Source organism: Vollenhovia emeryi, unplaced genomic scaffold (assembly GCF_000949405.1).
Source record: "Vollenhovia emeryi isolate VEMERY1.0 unplaced genomic scaffold, V.emery_V1.0 DF939186.1, whole genome shotgun sequence".
NCBI lineage: Eukaryota > Metazoa > Arthropoda > Insecta > Hymenoptera > Formicidae > Vollenhovia > Vollenhovia emeryi.
In genome coordinates, this window is record NW_011967180.1 from 814,006 (window position 1) to 835,832 (window position 21,827).

Consider the following 21,827-nt stretch of genomic DNA (forward strand, 5'->3'; position numbering starts at 1 on the left):
TCTCTTTCTAAAGTAACAGTTGGAAAGAGACAAAGAACGAATGAAACTAAGCTTAAAGTTAAACAACGTTGGTGAAACCGGGCTTAAGAGAATTCATATCTATTTCTTCAAATCTAGCAACCGTTTCAGTAGAAGTAAATAAAAATTTAGCAGATCCAAAGAAACTTGGTTTCAACGTATCTCATTTGTCTAATCTGAATAAATCTTTTTTCTGGGAGCACCACAGTCTAAGCACTCTAAGCGATTTAACTTGACGCCCGGTCTATCGCTTTGTCATTTAATGTAAATAGGCGATGCGAATCTTTCTGCTATTTCTTTTCATCTTGTCAAGCACATTTCGACGCGGATGGTTGCCTGTTAAAGATTATTCTCCGCCGACGAAAAATAAAGAAAACTAAAGTTAATTAGTATTATCCGCGAAGCAGCCATGTAACTTGTGAAATTTTCCGAGAATCGTCAATACAGTCATAAGTGGCACAACAACTTCATGATCTCTTGAGTCGAATAATCGCTATCGCAAGAAAGTAGCGCGTGACTTTTTGCCATACATACTTGCTGAATGTATGAATACCCGCGTGGGCGGGGACAGAGAAAGGACTAGGCTGAGGAAGATGAAAACAAAGTTAAAGTCGTTAGCGGCGACTTTCCAAAGTTAGACGAGTATCGTATTTCGGTTTCGCGAATTGCGGGAAATCCCGCGCGCGCAAACGTGACAATTTTGTTAATCGGTAGCGACAGAACGAGTCAAACGCGTACACATCAGACGCGATGTTGAAAGTCTACCGTACGCCGAAGAAATTCGCTGTCAATTAAGGATATCAATTATCCCGTTTGCGTTCATTTGTCATCCCTCGACTTTTTTCCATTCCTCGTGCTAGAATTTTATTACGACACGGCGGCCAGGACCGTCGGCGAGCTCCTCACGATCTCGCGCGGACGGAGGCGATCGGAGCAGGTTCACTTCGTCACCTGGAATTAATTACGCCGAGAGGGGCCATAATTTCTCCGCGTGCCGTGGCCCGAGCTGCCTGTGCGCGCGGGGACCGATCGGATCGTTCGCCTCGCGGTGGGGGAGGAACGTTAAACGTCAACGTCGATACACGGTCGGCGTAAATAATCGTTATTGTTGAAGCCCGCGCAGCAGCAGCAGCAGCAGCAGCAGCAGCAGCAACGGCAGCGGTGCAGCCTCTTTTCCTCCGTTGCACGCTCGTCCCAGCGCGACGTCGCGCGCGAGCGCCGGTCACCGGTGAGTCACAACGGGACCTCACTCGCGTCGGCGGAGATAGAGATAGAGAGAAAGATAGAACTAGGGAGGGAGAGACGGGAGAAAAGAGAGAAAGAGAGGCCGGCTCTTGCTCGTAATTTATAGATCGTAGCAAATCGCCGAAGGGGGACAGGAGAAGAGACTCGTCGTTTTCATGGCGGACGCGCCGCTGCCGCCGGCTTCGTCGCGGCTCTTCCTCCGTGGGCAGCGTCGGGCGAGCATTGTTTCCGCGTTCGGAAATCACTCGGCTCGATTACCGCGAACGGTATCACGTGATAACATTGTCATTTCTGTCCGCGTTTGTTTAGGAGCCGATCTGAAATAAAAGCGTCTAGCGAGCGATCGCTCGAGCTATGACGTTCCATAAAATGATAGTCTTAAGGCCTGCGTCCACGGTGCTGGAGCTTGGTCCAAGTTCTAGTTTCGAGAAATGTGTAGCCAATCAACTCGCAGCTTTTATGGATTGGTGGATTGGCTACACATTTCTCGAAACTTAGAACCTGGACCAAGTTTTAGCATCGTGGAGACAGACCTTTGCTAATATTGTCAAATTTCTCTCGTTTGTACAATTCGATACAAATTCAACTTTTTCGAATTTCAATTGAATTTTAACGAGTGATACGTTTCCATTCTGGTCAAAAAGGATCTCCAATTTTTCTCCGATAACTGAAGATATGGCAAGAATTGAAAGACAATATTTAAGACAAATGCGTTGGACACGTGTTTTTTTTGTATGTACAAATTTATCCGAGTGCAATCTAAAGTGTACATTGATGGACGGAATGGTTGCGACAGTTTTATAATGAGTTTAGAAACGCGGGTGTAGATTCAGGTTTGCGTTCTAAAACATTTTTTTCTGAGGAAAATTTTGCTTGAGAAATAGATTGAAAGAGCTCAAAATGGTTTCGGAATGGCCATCGATTAAAACGTTCCTCGGAGAAGAAGATTTTGGCATGTAACCCTGAATCTAAATGCACGTTCCTGAACTCGCTAAAAAAAACAGTGTCGCAATCATTCTGTCCACTGTGTACACTCTCGTTTCTTGATACGCTCTTCAAATTCTTGTAATTTAACTTAACACAAATACAGCGCGCCTCCGCTTTATTATACTTCTATATCGTGGTACTTACAATTAGTATACTTATATATTGTAATACTTATTCAGCTTCCTAAACTTTTTCTAAAAAGGAGCTGTTTTTAACGTGCAGGCAAAAGGCTCAAAGCACGTAGCACGTTATTGTACGTATCGAATATTACGTGACAACAAATGCGAATGACATTTACATCGCGAGTAAGACGGAAATTATTGGCAAGACCGGTACGTATCGCCAAGCACTTCGCAGTGCTCTTCGAGGTGACCTCTTACGCGCTATCGTCCTACCTACTTGTAGTATCGCCTAATCCCCTCCGGTCACAGACGATCCCGGTCGACCTCTCGAGTCCGGATAGTGTCTGTGTCTAGGCGCCACGAGTCGGAGTATCATCTCCAGGAGTCGATGGGAACCGTGGTGGCTTCGTCTTCACATATTGTGCCAACAATTAGGTGAAAGGCGCTCCCACAGATCTTAGAAGCCGCGCGCGAGCGAAGAGTGCCAGGCGGAATGATAAAGAGAGAGAGAAAGAGGACACTGAGGAAAGGGAAGGAGGAAGAAAGAGAGAAAGAGAGTGCGATCGGGCACGAGGAGGTGGAGGGCACGGGGGACTGGATCGTTTAATATACCTAGTGAGCGACCAACCGACCTACCTACCTACCTACCAACCTACCACCTAGAAATGTGGACGCTTACCACGTCGCGAAACGTGTACGAGAGCGAGTCTGACAGAGACGGAGTCCTAGTCGAGCAAAACACATCTCGTGCTCGCCCAAGGGGGACTAATCTAGCTGGTAGTTTGACGTGGCGATGATGCGGTAGTAACCTTTAGGTGCCCCGTCCTCCGATACTACTCGCATACGATATCCCCGCGCGTTTACGCCGCGCGTACCCGCCTTTTCCCTCTTCTTTTTATCTCGCCAGCCGGTTTCTTTCATTCAGGCTCAGCCGCGCATTCGTATCTTGCTCTGCGAAACGCAATCCGATTCTCGCGGAGTTCGTTCTTTATATACCAATAAGACCTCTCGTCCCTGCAAACCCGCATTACTTTTAGTTGAAATAAAAGCACTTGACCTCTCCTAATAAAGACTGCGTGTGTTCGCGCGTGAGACAGGGGAGTCGTCACATTTCAAACTCGCCCATCTCGATGGAAAATTTTACTTGCATTGTAACAATATTTTTCAAACGAACAGGTCCTGCTGTACTTACAGAAACGGACGAATCGTTTCTTCAATTTTGACGTGCTCATTGAGGAGACCTTGTGAATGATCAAAATGTTCAATTCTTTCACGGTCGATAATTCGGAACGGCAAGACAATACATTGATTACGATGCTTCGACATTCCTGTGTTGTTTTATAAGTCGTTTTCGTGTCTTTTCGTTACAGCGCGCGCATTTGGCCTCACGCAATACTGCAGTTTAAATCTCATTTATCGCGCTGTATTCGCTTTAAAATAATGATTTAGCGATAGTAACCTTCTTAACCTTTAGGCACTCACCTTTTGCTACCATACAATCGCACTCACTTTCACACGTAACCGTCTTTGATTATCTCCTCGCACATCGCCTTTTCTCAATTCGATTCTATATGCTTAATAATATTTTATAACGTAAACGTCATTACGTGTATCTATATTCATCTATGACCTCGTCTCATTGCTTTCATCGATTAACTACGCGCCAAGCTTGCTTTATTGATCTCCGTTGATCCTTTCGCAAAAAGGCGCTCCGGACTCATGTTCGCCAATGATTGGATGTAACAAAGAGGTCCTTGAGAGGAGCGGCATTTATATATGAGATTGATATTGTCTCTTCCTGTATAATTATCATTACGCAATTATCATTAGTAATACGCAATCACACAATGCGTTTCAACTGTCACATTCCTTTCTTCCTCTTTCTTCCGTCTGTGGTCCTGACCTTTGTATCGCGATACCGTCGCTCTTCAGCAGCAAGCCGATGCTTTCTTCTACCTGGCGGGAGGTAAAAGTTGCAAACCGACAAATTGGGATCTGCAAAAATACAGGAAACCCTATACTGCACGGAGGCCGGATCGTCTATTTACACAATGCTTCATCGTATGCTCCGAAGAAAAATTTGATCTCTTCCGCAGTGAAAGCGAACCGTGGCATTGGGAGCTACCGCGGTAGCTGCCGTCGGGCATTTTTCGCCAACCTTTCACCCGAAAAAGGATCGCGGCCACGGCAGCGGCGGTCGCGGCTGCATGACTGCCGAGCGTCGTCGTCGGCCGCGAAGTTCACTTTCCGCCCGCGGAGGTGAGAGTTCCATGGGAAGCTTCTGCCCGCTAGCTTAACACTCCGCGCACGCCCATAACTAAGCGTGTGGAAACGCGTTCGTACGCTAAGCGGCTTTATCAGTTGCGCGCACGGTTGAGAGCTCGCAGAGGCGGTAATAAACCGCGATCGAAGGCGCGGGTGCGAATGAATTTCTTGAAATGTTATTGAGGAAACTACACGGTTCTTACGGAGCAGAGAGGTTCTATTTAATATTATGGCAGCGAAGACGCGTATCTCCTATTCGCTGAGTACTATTAATTTTTGTGGAATGTTTCTCCAACATGATGAAAATTGTAAAAAAAACTTTACAGATCCCGTCTTTTATCCGCTCTATAAGTGTTTTCTCGCGATTTATTCAGCCAGGCGTCTGTAAAAGGCTTCAACGCTTAGAAAGGATTCTTTGCGCGATATAGATTCGCGCGCGAATTTATCAGAAACGTGCATTTATTCATTAACGAACCGTTAGCTATTGTTGTAATATTGATGGTTAAAGCAATTAGGGGAAAATTACGGAGTACCGAGAAGACTGCGGAAAACCAATAGCGCGTAATCTGTGCATCTCGGGAAGCACATCAGTGGGTCGTATTCAATCACCATGACATTCAGCTCACGACTTTTGCCCCAGGAGGTGAGAGCAGCTTCCAGCCACAACATAAAGTGAACAGGATGCACCGCGCGCAATCTTATTCGCTCATGGAATACAACTTCGAACTCTTTAACTTGTTGCACAATGGACAAAGTGCACGATGGAAGAATTGTGCACGAGACGTCAAAATACGCCGCACAATGGCTTGCCTGACTAATGCAGCGCATGTTCAATATCGATGATTGACGCGAAATCGAGAAAAGATCAACTTTATTGAAAAAAAAGGAGAAGAACGTACAAACTCGTTCTCTAATTTATTCGCGTATTGACATCGATGCAATTTTCGCTCTTTTAATATACTTCGATATACTCGTTGTATTTTTTACGTCAATTGATGGAACACGTTGTATCGCTAATCGTCGGTTAACTTATTGTGACAAGAAGGATGATTTCATGCGGCCTGCTATTTCACGCCTGCGGGAGATCTGTCTTGGTCAGGACTGCTACTCCTCTTCTTCGCCTAGCTGCCGGCCGTCGCGTCGCTTGCTACGATTTGCGTGACGACGGATCTCTTCGAGAATGAATTGCCCCGATAATTTGTACGATTGACTCATCTTGCAACTCGTCCCAGCCACGTGCAGATTAATTGCAAGTCAGTCGCGACTGTAAAACGGTTGTCCTATATTACGATTCTCACCTCACTGCGCTGTGTATACTGAGAGAAAAATACCGCGACGCTTTGAAATAAAGTCAGAGGAGCCAATAAATTAATTGAACCTGAAAAATTTTTTTTTAAATATATATTACATTGTCAACTTTTATGCTCGTAAGAATTCGCCTCCTTTGTTCGCTTGTTGTTAATTAAACTTACTGTAGAATCACTGTCAAGTACTACGGAGCTCGAAAGTAATTTGAACGAGTACCAGAGGAGCTTTTTTAATCATCAGCGCTGTGACGTGACAATTGAAATGTAGATAGGAATTAAGAATCGTGAAACCTAAATAAAAGGGGATTCACAAAGAAAGATGGCAGCGTGATAGCATTTTACAACTTGGCAAATTTATTTGTAGTCCGTTGAAGTGGAATTTTCCCACACACACTAATACAATACGATTTGCGGAAAGCATACATGGAAATCATCTCACGCGCATGTTGTCTCATCTCTCTTGGAGAGACAAAGAACATGAACCTTTCTACCAGGCTGGCCGTGTGCCTCGGTGGTGTAAAGCTAGCGATACATGCATGGATACTGATACATCATGATAATAATATATAATATAATAATAATTTTAATAATAATAAAATAACATTATTATCACTCCTATGATACCGTACAACGAAATGCAGCTCTACACTCGTGAGGCCTGTCGGCGGCTACAGTACAGAAATGACTAAGCGCTATTTCGATAACATCCATAAAATAATAATAATAATCAATAATAATAATTAATATAATAATATTAAAGACGCATTGATACGCATTTAAGCTATGTACAAAGTACGATTTCATTCCACTATTTGTAAGAGGAATCAAAAGTTAGAAAGAAAGAAAGAAAAAAAAATCCTGTTTGCTCCCGAAGCCATCGTGGTTCCTTTCCGTACGAACTTTCCATGTCATCCCACGCGAGTTAGCTAAACCGGCAACTCTCTCGATATTCGCTCGAGACGCCGTAGCGAAAGCGCGCGTTACATTGTACTAACATTTAAGGACGTTTTGCGGTTTTTCCCTCGTGTCAAAGCGAAAAGATATTCAGTCACGCCAGTTTCTCAACCCTCATTAGCGTACAAGTCCGAACGCTTTCTCTCCTTTTAATGTACAGTTTGAAAAGCATGCCGCAAAATATATTAGGTTCAATACGAAAGATACATTCTCTACAATCGACCACGATGGACCCGAGTGACACTCGGGTCGAAGTGGTTAGAACAGGAGGGGGCAAGTACTCGTTCTGATAATTTGGGTGATATCTTTTCGCGCGGTATGTATCCAGATATGTCGATAACATCAAATATAACATAGATATTAGAGGAGGAGATAGGAATATAACGTGTTTTAAGATGGGAGCGTATGTGACGCATCTGAGACATTGTGATTTACTTCAGAAATATACATATAAAAAAACGATGATATATGTAATGGTTTCACACGCTCGTTTCGTCGAGACATGCACCCACAGAAGAAATTTCCGGATCCAATGCTATTACACTTGAATGTATCGTAAAATAGGATCGATACAGCGCCAATCGTGTTTATTATAGAGAAAGGAATATTTTAATCTTGAGTGAAAAATTCTAAAATCTAGAAGAAAACTTCATTTGTCTTATTTTTATACCAAACGAGGCCGCGAGAAATATAAATGCGTCATATTTTTGTCTCAATGACAGAAATCCCTTCTGAGGGTGTGCACTTGAAATTTAAAACGTTAACGCGTAATCGGGACGCGATCGATAAAATCGTTATCAACCGACTATACGTCTTGGAAAGTCTCCCCGGTCGTGCGCACACGTATATTCCTACCGGCTCCTCCGCGAGAACCGAAGGTTCCCGCAGTTTGCGTCCGAGCTGAATGATTTCGAACGGTCATATTTATGCTCGCCGCACGCGCTTTCCCACTCGATTCTCGTATTTTAGCATCGCGCTCGAGAAGCAAGCGGGAATCGGCGTCGCTCTTTACGCCGCTTTACGTCTGCCTACTTGGAGCATTGCGGTGCCGATTGCTCCATCGCGTGCAATCTCCTCCCTCCGTCCACGCTCCGAGCACCTTATGCCCGTCGCGCGATCCGCACGGGTATGAATAAAGGAAAAGAGAAACTAAACGATATACCGAAAAAAAAGGGGAGAGAAAGAAAGATACGATCGACGCTCGGAAATAATAACGGTTGATCCTCGTTCCACCTCAATGGGTGGCGTCTCGGCCGGAATCGAAGAGACACGTCGCCAAGGGTTCACCCGCTGGAAACCGATCTCAGCTGACTGGTATTTGCGTTAGCGATACCACCGCGGACCCACCTTGTACCACGTGGCTCCAAGGCTGTCCGGTCGTGTCTTCGCGTGCAACAATCGCGCACGCTCGCGAGATACGATTTCGCCTCGACGATCCCGGCGATGCGACTCGTCGTATCGCCGTCGCGAAATTATATGGATTTTCTGAAGGGGAAGCCGAGTAGCTCCGCGGCCTGATTGCCAGGTGGTAGGTCAGGAAGACGTCGCTCCGGGCCTGGGCGTGGTCCACGGTAGCACGCGAAGAAGCGAGCTCAGCGTATCCTCCGACCAGGCGCTCTTATAGAGCTAGTGGGTTATTACGTAGTCCAATTTAGGACGTTAGCCCGAGGAGCCTGCGCGGAGCTGCGTGATATCTTCCGTTGTGAAAACGCGGAAGAATGTGGACGGTCCGTTTTGATCTCTGGATAAACCTCCGGTTCGTCCCTTCATAATTGCGCGAAAGATCTCCGATGCAAACATCATATTCTTCTCTTCTTACTCTTGAAGCTACGTCGCTTGTCCGCTGGTCGTAATATTGGCGTTGTCTCATCTACCGTGAAACGCTCGTGGAAAGATACTTATCGAGCTGGATTAGAATGCCTTTAATCGGAGCTAGCGATTATATTTAAAACGCGTCGATGGAAAGAGCTTTTTTTCTTCTAACGTGACAAATAAATTATTCCGTTGTCGCGTCTACCAATTCCTTCGTCATATTCGTGTAATCTACGCCGGTTGGTGTATTTTATTAGAGGTGCGGGAATTCTCGAATCACGCATGAAAGCATCTATCGAATTGTATCTCGAGCGGGAAATTTCGTAAACGCTTCGGACACCGTCAATCGCTCGGTACTTAACAAGACTTATCGTTACCCATTCGAATCGGCCGAGTTATAAAAATAGTTGAATGAAATTATATTCGTCTGCCGCGCCGCTGTATCCCAGACCGCTGCCATCGTTCCCGGCTCTGCAATGGTGCTTCGTGTCGGGTCGGGTCGAAGACTCCTCTGATGTGGCTGACGTCTGGGTGTAGGCTCGGAATACAGGAGGGTGAACAGAAGCGAAAAAAAACTCAAAGAAGCAGGACGGACGAACTAGATGCGAGGGTGATAGGCGAGGGTGGTGACAAAAATCGACCAAGTATCGCGATTCCCTTGCCGTACGCAAACGCAACATCTCTTGCAAGTTTGATGCACGTCGTTGGACCGACGCGGAGGATCGCTCTAATAGAGGAGGGACGTCGGGAAGAACAGGTCGGTAGCTAGAGCATTCGATAGAGATAGAGAAACGCGTGTCTACGGGAGTTTAGGATAGTAGTTGGCCGGATGGCTTCTAATACCTAGAGTAGCCATTCGAATAGCCATTTGAGTAGCCGTTGGAGCCCTTGTAGGGAACAGAGTGTATGCTCCTGGAACAGAGATGGTCGAAATCGGAAGATGAGGAAAGTACACTTCCAGGGAAAACCCCTTGCTTCCTTCCCAATCACATTCTCTACATTTCCATTCTATACATCAATCATTCCCGCCGCCTCGTTAAAGCGTGGGACCCGTGCGCGCCGTGTGTTAGTACAAGAAATAGCCGACGACGAAGAAGTCGTAGCGACGAAGCGAGGGTAGTAAAAAATCGTAGATCTAGTCAGAAGGCGGAATAACGAGAGATGCAGACAGAGGAGGAGGAGAAGAAGAAGAGGAAGAAGAAGAGACGAAGAGAAAGTAGTAGCTGCATGCTGGGGTTTTCTGTGGTGGCGGTAGTAGAATAATTGTTGATCGCGCTTCCGCGACCGGGAAAGAGTGCGGGTGATGAAGTAAAAAAGAGTGCATGGTGGTAATCTGTTGCGTTACATTGTCATACTCTCTGTTGTGTTATTGTTGCTATTATCGTTAATGTTACATTGTTAACTGATGTATGCATTTTGTGTGTACGTCGTGCATATGTGCGTGCATGTTCGTGTGCGTGTGTGTTGTGCGTTAGCGTGTGTGTTGTGCGTGTGTGTTCGTGTGTCAAGGTGCAGGAGGTTCAGAGCTCCCGCTCACCGCCACCCACATCTACAACAGAACAGAAAACAAGACCACCGCCGTTACATACAAGGTATCCATTAGTATCCACCAGTATTGAAGATTTATTTTATCGCTCGCTCGTTCAAACGCGCTCGCGCACACGTTCCATGCGGGGGCAGCATTATTTCAGACTGATTTATGGGTCAGGCCCGATTCTGCGGGCCCGACCGCCGCGCCGACTCGTCGACGCGCGCCTGTAGGCGAGAGAAGGAGTGCAAAGTTCGCGGGTCTTCGCGGATCTTCGCGGATCTCTTCTCTCTCCCTATTCGCGCCTCTATTCGCCGCGAGGCGGGTGAAGGCGACACGTTGCAACATTACAAGGCTATTGATGCGAAAGGTCAACGCGGTAGCGGCCTCCTTCGGCCCAACCAATGGTTTTGACCTTCTCGAGGTTAGCACCGTGACCGCTTAAGCGATAGTTAGCGCGCGTCTTAACTTTCCTGTTGATTTACCGAACGTAATTTTGAACGGGGGGAAAACGGAGAAAAAATTCAGATTGTAAGATTAAAACGCGACGAGCGATAGCTGCATACTTGGGATCCGCAAAGCTCCACGTTGACCTAACCAGCTTAGCCAGGATTTATGGAACTTGCTCAAATGATAATAATTCATTAATTCGTACACTTATCGTAAAAAGCATAATTAATTACAGTCTATCATGTCGCTCTCCAAGCGACGCAATCCTTTCTCTGCTGTAACATGATGTCATCCTTTCTTCGACGCACTTAAACTAGTTTTATATGCATAAAAATGACTCACGTAAACCTTTCTCAATCGCATCCTTTTCTCGCGATCCGCCGTACCTTTAAACCGATACATCTTTTTCTACGCTGCGTCGACGTCCTCGTGTAGCAGAAACAAAACGTCTCTCGATTCAGAAATCGAACAGCAGGAAAAGACAATTTACAAAAATTGCAAACAGGTGTGGCTAAGGCGGTTCGGCACATTTCCATATCTTTTGTTTCTCTCTATCCGTTTCGGAACGACAAATCTCTTACGCATGGAACGGTTTGCGCGAGCGCCGTTAATCACCGGCTACAACTGAGGAACCACCGTGAGACGTTTCCGTTATTAATATTCGACTCCCACCCTCGTACGCGGAGAGACCGGGGTGGCTACCACATGTCTGATTAGGGTTGGCACAACCCCAATAAATAGTGGAGACAACTATATGCGTTTTGTGCAGCAAACTTGTAGCGAATTCGGTTGCTTGCACTAGTGCGCACTGAGTGCACACTAAGGCCCAGTTTCACCGAACGTCGCCTTACTTTAATCTTCGTTTAATTCACGTTTGTCTGTTTCTAAAGTTTCTAAAGTTAAAGTTTCTAAAGTAACTTTAAGCCAAGCTTAAAGTTAAGCGACGTTGGTGAAACCGGGCCTAAGGCTTGTTTACAGTCAATTCTTATATTTAACTTCGTCTTCGATACTCGTTGAAAAAGTATTAACTAAAAAAGAAATGATCCGCACGGATGCTTCACGAATCATTTTACTGGCTGAGAAATGTTTCAAGGGACATCGAAGACGAGCCTTTAATATAAAAATCGACTGTAAACAGGCCTTAGTGTGCGCTCAGTGCGCACTAGTGCAACCGAATTCGCAATTAGTGAATGTTGCAACACGAAACAATGTGGACGCCCCCACCATTTATACGGCAACATTTTAGCTTTTAGTTATTTTTGCCCTAGTCGGTCTCTCCGTGTACGTATACGCGGCATCTCTATTTCGCTGTGCAAAGCTAGTCGTCGACGCGCGTCTCGCGTCACGCGATTATGCGCCAGGCTGTCTATCTGACCGAAGAGAGCTGTCAACTCGTGGACCAGATCAGCCCAACTGAAAGCGAGTCGCAAAATAAATATCACCTTCGGCCGTTCGGTTCTTCGGACTTTGCGAAAGGTTAAATCAACGACCCGACCGGTTTCCCGGGCGTTTGTGTCGATCTACTCTCAGCGCTTTACGCCCGCTCGAATAGCTTTGATCTTTACGATTGTTACACGAAGGTGAACAAGTGCAATTAATAATTTAACGCACAATGAGAATATCTCCGAGCTGCTCCTCGCCGTTCGACGTCGGAACGTTTATTCATTGCGGGCTCGGAATGACAACTTTCGTATCCATTGTCCACGTAAAAGAGAGAAAAAAAATGGCGAATCAACGGCAACAGGAAAAATTGCACGATGACGCAATCTAACGACAGTTAATGTCAATCTAGCTCGACTTCTCGGGCCGATTGCTGACGGAGAACTAATCGTTCGCCATCATCGTGCCTCGACGTGCGGCGAACAGCGAGGAGCGCCGCAGCGCGCGCGCGCGCGCGCGGGTACGCGAGCACGAAAACGTCTCCCGATAGCTTCTCTATTACTTTTCGTATGCAGGTTCTCGCAAGTGAGAGTCACGCACTGACGTCTGATTCACGATCGGTTGCCGCGATATTCCGCAGGAACATTGCCGATGTCTACAACGTCAGGCCGTGTGTCGCGGGGCTTCTCTTTCACAGTGAACGCGACGCCCGTACACGGACCCCTTGTAAGGGACCCCCTAAAGAGTTATACTCGTGGATCGCGGCGATTGATCATGGATCAGCCCGCGTACGTGTCCCGTGCGAGTGCGCGCGCAAAAAAAAAAAACGGAAGGGACAACAACGACGGAGCGGGAAAAAAAAAATTTTTTTTAACGAGCAAAAAAAAAGATACGAAACGGAATGCGATAAAAACGTGACGGTGTACCTGTGCTGCTTGAGATTGTCCTGCCGCTTGAAGGACTTTCCGCAGACCTCGCAGGTGAAGGTCACGTCGTCCTTATGGCTGCGCTCGTGGATCATGAGGTTGTAGGGCTTCGTGAAGCGCCGCTGGCAGTACTTGCAGACGAACTCTACCGTGCACTTGGCGCGCATCTTCTGCCGCCGGCCGAACTCCCTGCCGTGCCCCTCTGTCTCCATCGGCATTATCGCGAACATCCTTATAAATTCCCACCGCTCCTTCTCTTGGTCGAGTCTCTATCTCTCCTTTCCCTCTGCCCGCCTCTCTCGCTCTCTCGCTAACGCCCGGAGTCACTCCCACCACTCCTTTTCTGTCTCCCTCTGTCTCCTCTCTCAGTCCTCTCCTCGGTGTTCGCGCGCTCTCTTTCTTTCTCTCTCTCCCTCTCCCTCCCTCCCTCTCTCTCTCTCTCTTTATCTTTATCTTCCTCTGCCTCGCTCGCGGACTTTCGTACGCTGTCTTTCTCTCTTTATCTGTCTTTCTCGACTGTCGTTGTTCGACTCGCTCTTCTCCTCCCGCGCAAAGCTAGTCTCGGGCACGGCTGACTCCTGGGAGTGAGATCACTGCTTGTACCACGTCGCGAGAGAATCCTCGTATCGCTGCCTGCAAAGAGCAAAGAATCGATGATTCTCCTCCGATCTGACTCGCGCGGGCGCGCGCGCGCGCGCTCGAGGGAATCACCCGAGAGCCGCGCGAGAGCCGGAGTATCCGAGACGAGATATTTACGCGAAGCGCCGTTGCCTACGAGCAACGGGTTAGTAACGTTGAAGCAACTTCTGAAGTATTTTGCATTCCTTACGAAGACGCGTAGGCGGAGGGACGCGCGTATGCCAATGTTGCCTCTCTCGCGGAATAGAAATTCACTCCGATCGAATTATTCCCGCGATATTTTATCGGGAGCGCGCATTAGGGCGGCATAGGGAAGTACTTTTCCTACGCGTTGCGTACGCAAAGGGTAACTCACTCGGACGCGAGCTGGCTAGAACTCCGATTCCGCGAGGAGAGCCCGTTGCCGGGATACTATCGAGATTCGAGATTTCGCGACACGTGAAAAAGAATTTTTACGCACGAGGATAAAAAATGCGAGTAGAACTTTTGTAGAAATGTCGCGAGCTAGTTTAGAATTTTACTGTTGCACACGTGCAATTTATTGTATTTTCCACTTAACATTGTGACGTTACGGTAACATTAAACTCTGTGTATCTGCGGGAAGTGGCAAATTAAAAAGAACGACTGGACGTACTCTCCTTCTTCTTATTATTAATTTTATCTCAATGACTATAATTAATATACAGGGGGGACAATCATTTACATGTTTTAATTTCGTGAGAAATGTATATCGGACGATCATACTATTTACTTATTTACTATTTTAAAAATCTATTTATAATTTATTTATTCAATTTTATAATTTAACAAAAAATCTATTTATTTTTTACTTATTTACGTTTTTAAAAACCTATTTAATGGATTTATTCAATTTTAGAATATAGCAGAAAAACTAGTATACAATTATTTAAGTTATATTAAGCGAATTAGATGTGGTGTTCGAGAAAGACTAAGTGAAGTCGAAACGTTCACCGATGTAAATAATTAAAAATAAAACTTTACTTTGAAAACATCCAATATACCAGCTCGTTAAATTTGGCCTCTCAAAACTCAAATTAATTGTGTACACATAAAACGAGCGTCACCTCTACATTATTTTAAAAAGAACGACTTTCGCGATATGTGAAATCTAGTCACAAGCAAGTTTAGCATTTTACTCTTGCGCACGTGCAATTGTATTTTTCATTTAAACTAAAACAGAAAATTTCTTCAGGGTCGTCAGCAATAATTAACAACATCAAGTTGTGTTGACCGTATCTGGCAATTTTTATGTTTAAACATCGCTACGTTTCGACCATGGGTTTTGGTCCTTTTCACGCGATCTGACAATACAAATTAGAGATTTACAAATTAATATATAAATAAAGTAAACAAGTCCGAGCTATTAACTTCACAGTTACAAAAATTATAATTGTTAGAAGTATTATCTGAGATAGCCGATATATACATAGACTCGCGTGTATTTTGATGATGTAGAGAGGATTATCGTGTATAATCACATACTAAAAATGAGAGCGTTAGAGAGAGAGAAAGATGAAGAAATTTGGGTTGAAATTAATAATATATCGACTTACATGCTGTGAAAATTTTGTGTCGGAGTTTGATACACGAGAACGTTACTTGAGAGTTGACGGACCATGACTGACTAAAATATTAGTCAGAGGGTAAAATTAAAAACAAGTAAAAGTCACAAGAAAAAGTCAAAAGGATAAATAAATAGTGATATCCGGAATTGAGGGTTGCTCATTTGACATTGTACCATTATCGCAACATTAAACTCTGTATATCTGCGAGAGGTAGCAAGTCAAAAAGAACGATTTCCGCGATATGTGAAAAATAATGTGTTTCGTGCGCGAGGATAGAATATGCGAGCAGAACTTTTGCAAAAATGTCACAAGCAAGTTTTAGCATCTTACTCTTGCACACGTGCAATTGTATTTTCCAATTAACGTTGTAACATTATCGCAGTATTAAATTCTGTGCATCTGCGGAAAGTAGCAAGTAGAAAAGAACAATTAAATCCGTGCTTCTATAAATAAAATCGGACACTCGCAGGATTTTCACACAAATGTTAAGTAAACTTCAAATTTCACTTCACTTTAAATGTGTATTATGACACCTTGCGCAATTTCACGTTACAACTCGACGAAAATCGTGCAAAGTTACGAAATTGTAAGAAACTGTACGATTCTTGCACCCGAATGGACTTAATAGTGAAACGTTAAACGAATAAGCAAAGATTTTTTTCACAAAATCGATTAGGAATAATGTACCCTTCTAAATCTCATAATTACCTCAAGTATTCATTATCAAGTTAAGTTTTTCTGCATCGTCGTGCAAAAACATGGCGGAGTGCCCATAATAAGCCGCGCGCTTCCGAAAAAAAAAATTAATGACTAGTTTCCTAATTGGGCGCGTCTGCTCGATTCACGAGTTTAAATCATTAGCTCCGACACGTCCTCCGGGCGTATTTAACTTCAAACGCGACTGTCCGGTCTTGAGTTTCATCCGCATGGGACGCCGCGTATATTTCGTGGTAATCGAGGGGGAAGAAGCAGCCACTATTAACGCTAAACGCACGCCGCAAATACGATCCGTAATCTTTACGCTCGCCATCCGGCGCCACGCAAATCACGAGAATATTTCCCGAGCTCGCGACGCTGTTCCAAAAACAAAAAACATGAAAGCGGCGAGTCGTCGATTAACTTTTTGTGCGACCGATACGGGTTGAGTTTCGTGTTTCCATAAAATTCATGTTAAAATATTGTTTACGTGACAGCCGGCTGCACAACCGCGCAATACTGTACGCATACATCGTGCTTTAACTCACTATTTTTTCTAGCGCGTGATCATTTTTCAAAACCGGGAATCGTCCGCGAAGTTTGTCTTTCGTCTGACTTTCTGCTTCGAGCCGTTGATAATCTTCGCACGCGGTCGCCTTGAGATGTCTCTTAAACTCCCGGAAATAATCCGGAGAGGTCTGATGTAACCGAATTCCACCGAAGTCACATTTTCGCGCGTTAAACTTCAGCATTTATCTCGCCGCCTAAAGCCCGTATCAGACTACGGATTGAGACTGGGATTAGTTTGAAATTTCACCAATCACAGTAAAGTTTACTAATCTCGAGTTTAGTAACCTTTACTCTAATTGGTCAAATTTCAATCTAATCTCATTCTCAATCCGTAGTCTGATACGGGCGTTGGGGAATGCTGAATTGATTCTGCACTTTTGGTACCGTTTGCCCCTAGAACTGTCAATTCGTGAAAACATTTGTGTAATATACAAATTATGCGGCTTTTGTATACGAACCGACAGTGTTCCGCTATTCGGACTAAATCAGAGAACATGGTATCATTGGAATTAAATTTAGAAGCCTAACAAAAAATCTATTCACTCGAATAAGTTATGGGTTAAGTAACGTATAACTTAATTTCAATGATACCATGCTGTTCTTTGACTTAATCTGAATAGTGGGACACTGTCGGTCCGTACACAAAAGCCACATAATTTGTATATTGCACAAATGTTTTCGCGAATTGACAGTTCTAGGAGCAAAAGGTGCCAAAAGTGCAGAATCACTCCAGCATCCCCTCAATATCTTCGCTTGCACGTATATTTCAAGAGGAGGCGCGTTCCCTCCGCGATAAACCGAGGAGAAACACGTGAATTGCACCGCGTACGATACACGCCAAATTATACCCCCCGTGCGTGTTGCTTTCAAAACTCCCCCGTAAGACCCGGCTCGGCCGGATATGAATGGGCGATCGGGATCGCACCGTCGCGGTCCATAATGGCACGGTTCTTGAATTGGAATCGGCATTGTTAAAAAACGAGCCCGCGGGACCGAGTCGCGCGGCGCGGCCATTGTACGGGAGCCGGTCGCTACCGGGCTCGCATTAAGCTCGCACGGCGCACGCTCGAATAAAGTGGCGTGTCCGAATGAGTAATAAGCGCTGCCTGGGCGTAGCCCGGTTGGTTAGCGTGGCTAACGGGGCGGTGGAGCCTAATCGGAACTGCGCATTACGCGCGGCCTCGCGTCCGGAGGAAAAAGGGGCCCCTTTCCTTCCTTTTTACCCCGGGCGGGCATCACACGTCTCCGTCTACCCTCTTCTACTCCCTTCCCTCCCGCCCGGTTGGTGTTGACACGTCCGATGATTCAGATCCCGATGCAAATATCCGCCCCGGATAGCCGATGCACGTAAAAACGACAAAGGCAGACGGAGAGAATTTTCTTCTCAGGTTTAGCCTGAACATTATGTCAACGTGGGACAAGACGGCATTTCGGAGAATTTTATGAGAGTTCTTTGAAATTTCACCGTACATTTCATTGGTAACTGCACTTAGGCTCGGTTTCTCATTTTCTGGATAATTGTTAACCAGAAGTTGGTCGACTCTCGCTCACTTCTCGAATAATAACGTAAGAAAAGAGAGCCGGCTAACTTCCCATGCAGCACGCATGTCTAAAAGGCATCTTTAAGACGTTTTTAAGTAGTCTTTTAAGAAGATTTAAAGATGTCTTAAAGATGTCTTTTAGATACACGAGCTCTGGTTAACAGTTCACCGGAAAACAAAAAGCCCGGCCTTAGGGCCGGTTTCACAAACGCCGGTTAACCGTTAACCAAGGGATAAACCGCTGAGGGTATTGTGGTGTACAGATTTCCGGCATTACTGGGCATTACTAGATATTTTCTGGACATTAGTTTGGGCATTAGGACTTGCTGGGACGTTATAACAATAGAATAAGATCAAATAAGATAAAGTAATGCCCACTGGGCGTTAGTAGGCATTGTTGTATTGCGGTTTCCGGCATTACTGGGCATTTTTTGGCATTAGTTTGGGCATTAGGCCTTGCTGGAACGTTATGAAAATAGAATAAGATAAAATAAGATCAAATAAGATAAAGTAATGCCCACTGGGCGTCAGTTGTGCATTGTTGTACATGATTTTGAGCAGCGGTTTACCTCTCACTGTTAACCAGAGAGTCGACTCCCTATCCTTTTCTGTCTTGTTACCTAAGACGAGAATCGGTTGGCCTTCGGTCAGCAGTTAACCGACTGTGGAAACTGACCCTTGTATATGTTGTACCAATAAAATGCATTTTGAGAAACTCCCATAAAGTTCCTCAAAATGCCATGTTGCCCCACGATGACACGATTTCGGGAAGAGATTTTAGGAGAAAATACTGTCCGTATGCGGAAAGACATAAGCTACGTGAAAATAATTTGTAACTGCGGTCGTGACAGAACCTTCGTCACTCCATTGAGTCCATCCGGATCGATGAAAGGACCACCGTCGGGTATATCCGGAGTTGTGGGATTTGTATAAACTAGGGCCACTCGTGTCCCTAAAGACCGTAAAGCTGTAAAGTAAAGACGCGTCTGTCCCATAAAACTTATACACATGGAAGGGGAATAGCATATACTTTCCGTAAGCTGAAACTGTGTCCAACATCTGTGTGATAAGGACAGATAGAATATGATTTTGGTTCGTTATGCGCATGCGTTAAATCGTACGCATACGAAAGTGCACAATATACGTAAACAGCCTGCAAACACAATCTCGCTTTGGCCACGCATACACATTTCGAGGAAAAGTCATGAGACGAGACAGAATGATAGAAAGACAGTTAGATAAACGATATGGAAAATAGTTTCTTTTGTCTCACTTCTTGGACACACTTGTGCGGCTCCTTTTTCCGTTCCATGTGTAAAGTTCTGTGCTCTTTCCTCGCCCGTAGGCAGGTAGTCACGTGTGCTTTTCGTAATTTTGCACGTCAAATCTGCACAGCTGGCCTAGCTGCGCGGCTTGTTAACGCGCATGTGGTGCGTGTAAAATACGGGAAAATCATGTGGAATAGCATTGTGTCCCCGGAAGAAAGGAAAGCAGATGTTTCTGTAACGCCTGTCCCTTCTTTGAAATTGACAATGAGTCATTTTACTCTCGAATGGCTACTCCCGCCGCTGGCGCCGGTATTGACGTGCACCCGTGGAAATGGACGGTAACACCGGCTACTAAACGGCAATCTTGTCCAAAGAGTTACGAGGTCACAGTACGCTTGTATTACCCTGAGACGATGTGCACGCGGGCCGGGAACAGGTTCTCACTTTGCGTGAAGCGAAGTTAATGAGTTGTGCGTTAATGAGTTGGGTGCCGAGGAAAACGACATTAGCCGTGTAAACGGCTCGGGTTCTATATTGCAGACGACGCCGGCGAGGACGTGCAAACAATCTTGAGGCCGATGATAAACGATCGCGTTGCCTGATAACCGCTAAGTCCGCTGGATCCTCGGCCCGCGCTGATGAAAACAGCGGCACGCGAGCCGCCGATCCGGCCTCGACAGCTCACCGTCCAGAGCGAAGAGACGTCCTTCCGTAAGACGGTAGATACAAAGTCGCAACGAGAGGTGCAACGAGACGTGAGATTCGCGGCTGATCGCGAGCGCGAGCTCTGACGAGTGCGCGCCGCGCGCACATCACGCGAGAGCGAACATCGTGCCCGCTACCATGTTTGCCTACCGAGTTCGCGTGATCGAATGCCTTCGTTTAACGTATGATAATGTATGATAATGTATGATAATGCGATATATGTATACGCTCGCGTTTATGGATGCGCCATACTAGACGGAGATTTGCGAATAGGCGGCGTAGCGTTTTCGTATGTACGGAGCCGCGCGAAAGTGAATTTTGTTGCGAGCCGCGCGCAGGGGAGGGCACGTCGCGCGGAATAATCAAGCTTCCTCTTGACGTGAACGGAATCGCGCGTGATGAAACGAGCAATTAAAATAGATACCATGTAACATGACTTTTATAACGTAATATCAAAGCAATCGCGCCAGTCGTGACTGTCAATTCAATTCGCGCAAGGAGGAAGTCACAGTATCCCGTCGCGAGTGACACGAATAAGCGGGAAAGTCGTCCTTTTTTTTGTAACTGTCGAGGAGGAAAATTGAGAAGGGCAACTGAACACGTCGAAAATGGATGTAACCACCCTGGTAGCACAGTGCATTGACCAAACATTGGTTAAACATTGGCCCAATTTTATGTTGAACCAATGTTTAGCCAATGCGCCGTGCTATTAAGATACTAACGATGCATTCTTCACAATATCTCCAGATATTGGAGACTTGTAACCGAGTTGACCGAATTAGCTGTCCAAGACCAGTTTCGCCGAGTGCTGGGCGTCGATTCTGTATCTTACAATACAGTGAAAACGCTAAAAGTGAGCGGCTTTGTCTAGGGGACAGTTAGAGAGAGACAAATCTACTCACTTTTAACATAATCAGTACAGTGTGAGATACAGAACTGACCCCCTGATTTGTCCATGAGAGAAACGAGCAAGAAGGGCACTTGTTGCATTCGAGAATCGCTCCTAACGAGGGCGACGCTCTAAGGGACACTCCGACGAGACGTTTACCGCCCGATAGTGTCGTATTTCATTTTATTCAACACCAGCGGGGACCACCCTGGAAAAAAGGCAGTCGCGAGTACCTTCCGTTCTATCGCGCGATACGAAGGGCGGGGTGCGTGGTGCAGGAAGCCCGGCAGCCAATCGAAGAAGAACGGAGAACGGCCAACCGAGCGAGCCCGGGCTCGATGTGCGTGCACTCGTTCTCGCGTGTATGGAGGAATAAAGGAAGGAGCGGTAGCCCTCGTTCGTTCGCTCGCCACAGCGAGAAGGCCGGTAGCCAACCAAAGAAGAGTCGCTACTGTGCACCGCCCTACCGCCGACTACCGGTTTTCGGCCAGTCGCTACCGAACAGCCGGAGAAGTCCACCAAGTGGGACCACACCCTCCCTCCCGCCGTCTAGACACGTTGAACCGCGATCGCGGGCGCGGGGAACGCGGCCGATCACGCAAGGGCGTTTCTCACGAGAGATATTACCCATCGCGCGGACTCGCGCCATGGCACGCGCGGCGCCGGAGAAAAATGGTAGCTCCGTGATGGATCCGTTTTGACTCGTTCGGGATCACTCGGGCGGATAAGCGGACGAGTCCTCGTCATTTAAACAGGCGCATGCCGCGGCGCGATGTCGCGCGCAATGAGGCTGGTATTTGTCGTGCGACGAAATTTTCAAGCCTGTCGATCAGCCGGAAGATAGAAGAAGTTCATCGAGCATCTAGAAATTTTGTCTTGCGACCGTTCAACGCGCTTAAAAAATTTGTCGTACGACGAATGCAATACCAGCCTGAGACC

The 21,827-nt window shown here is 46.0% G+C and overlaps 1 protein-coding gene across 2 annotated transcripts; it reads right to left on the reverse strand.

Moving 5' to 3' along the window:
- Nucleotides 1-7,532: 7,532 nt before the first annotated feature.
- Nucleotides 7,533-13,358, reverse strand: LOC105562555 (protein drumstick). Of its 2 annotated transcripts, none has more exons than XM_012013500.1 (2): nt 12,995-13,345; nt 7,533-9,622 (listed from the first exon to the last, which is right to left on the reverse strand). In XM_012013500.1, exons 1-2 carry the CDS (start codon nt 13,222-13,224, stop codon nt 9,547-9,549), a joined length of 306 nt encoding a protein of 101 aa, XP_011868890.1. In that variant the 5' UTR covers nt 13,225-13,345; the 3' UTR covers nt 7,533-9,546. The 2 variants fall into 2 exon arrangements, with proteins under 2 accessions (XP_011868890.1, XP_011868891.1); XM_012013501.1 differs by lacking the exon at nt 7,533-9,622 and adding an exon at nt 10,052-10,259 and having other exon boundaries at nt 12,995-13,358.
- Between the last annotated feature and the right edge of the window lie 8,469 nt (nt 13,359-21,827).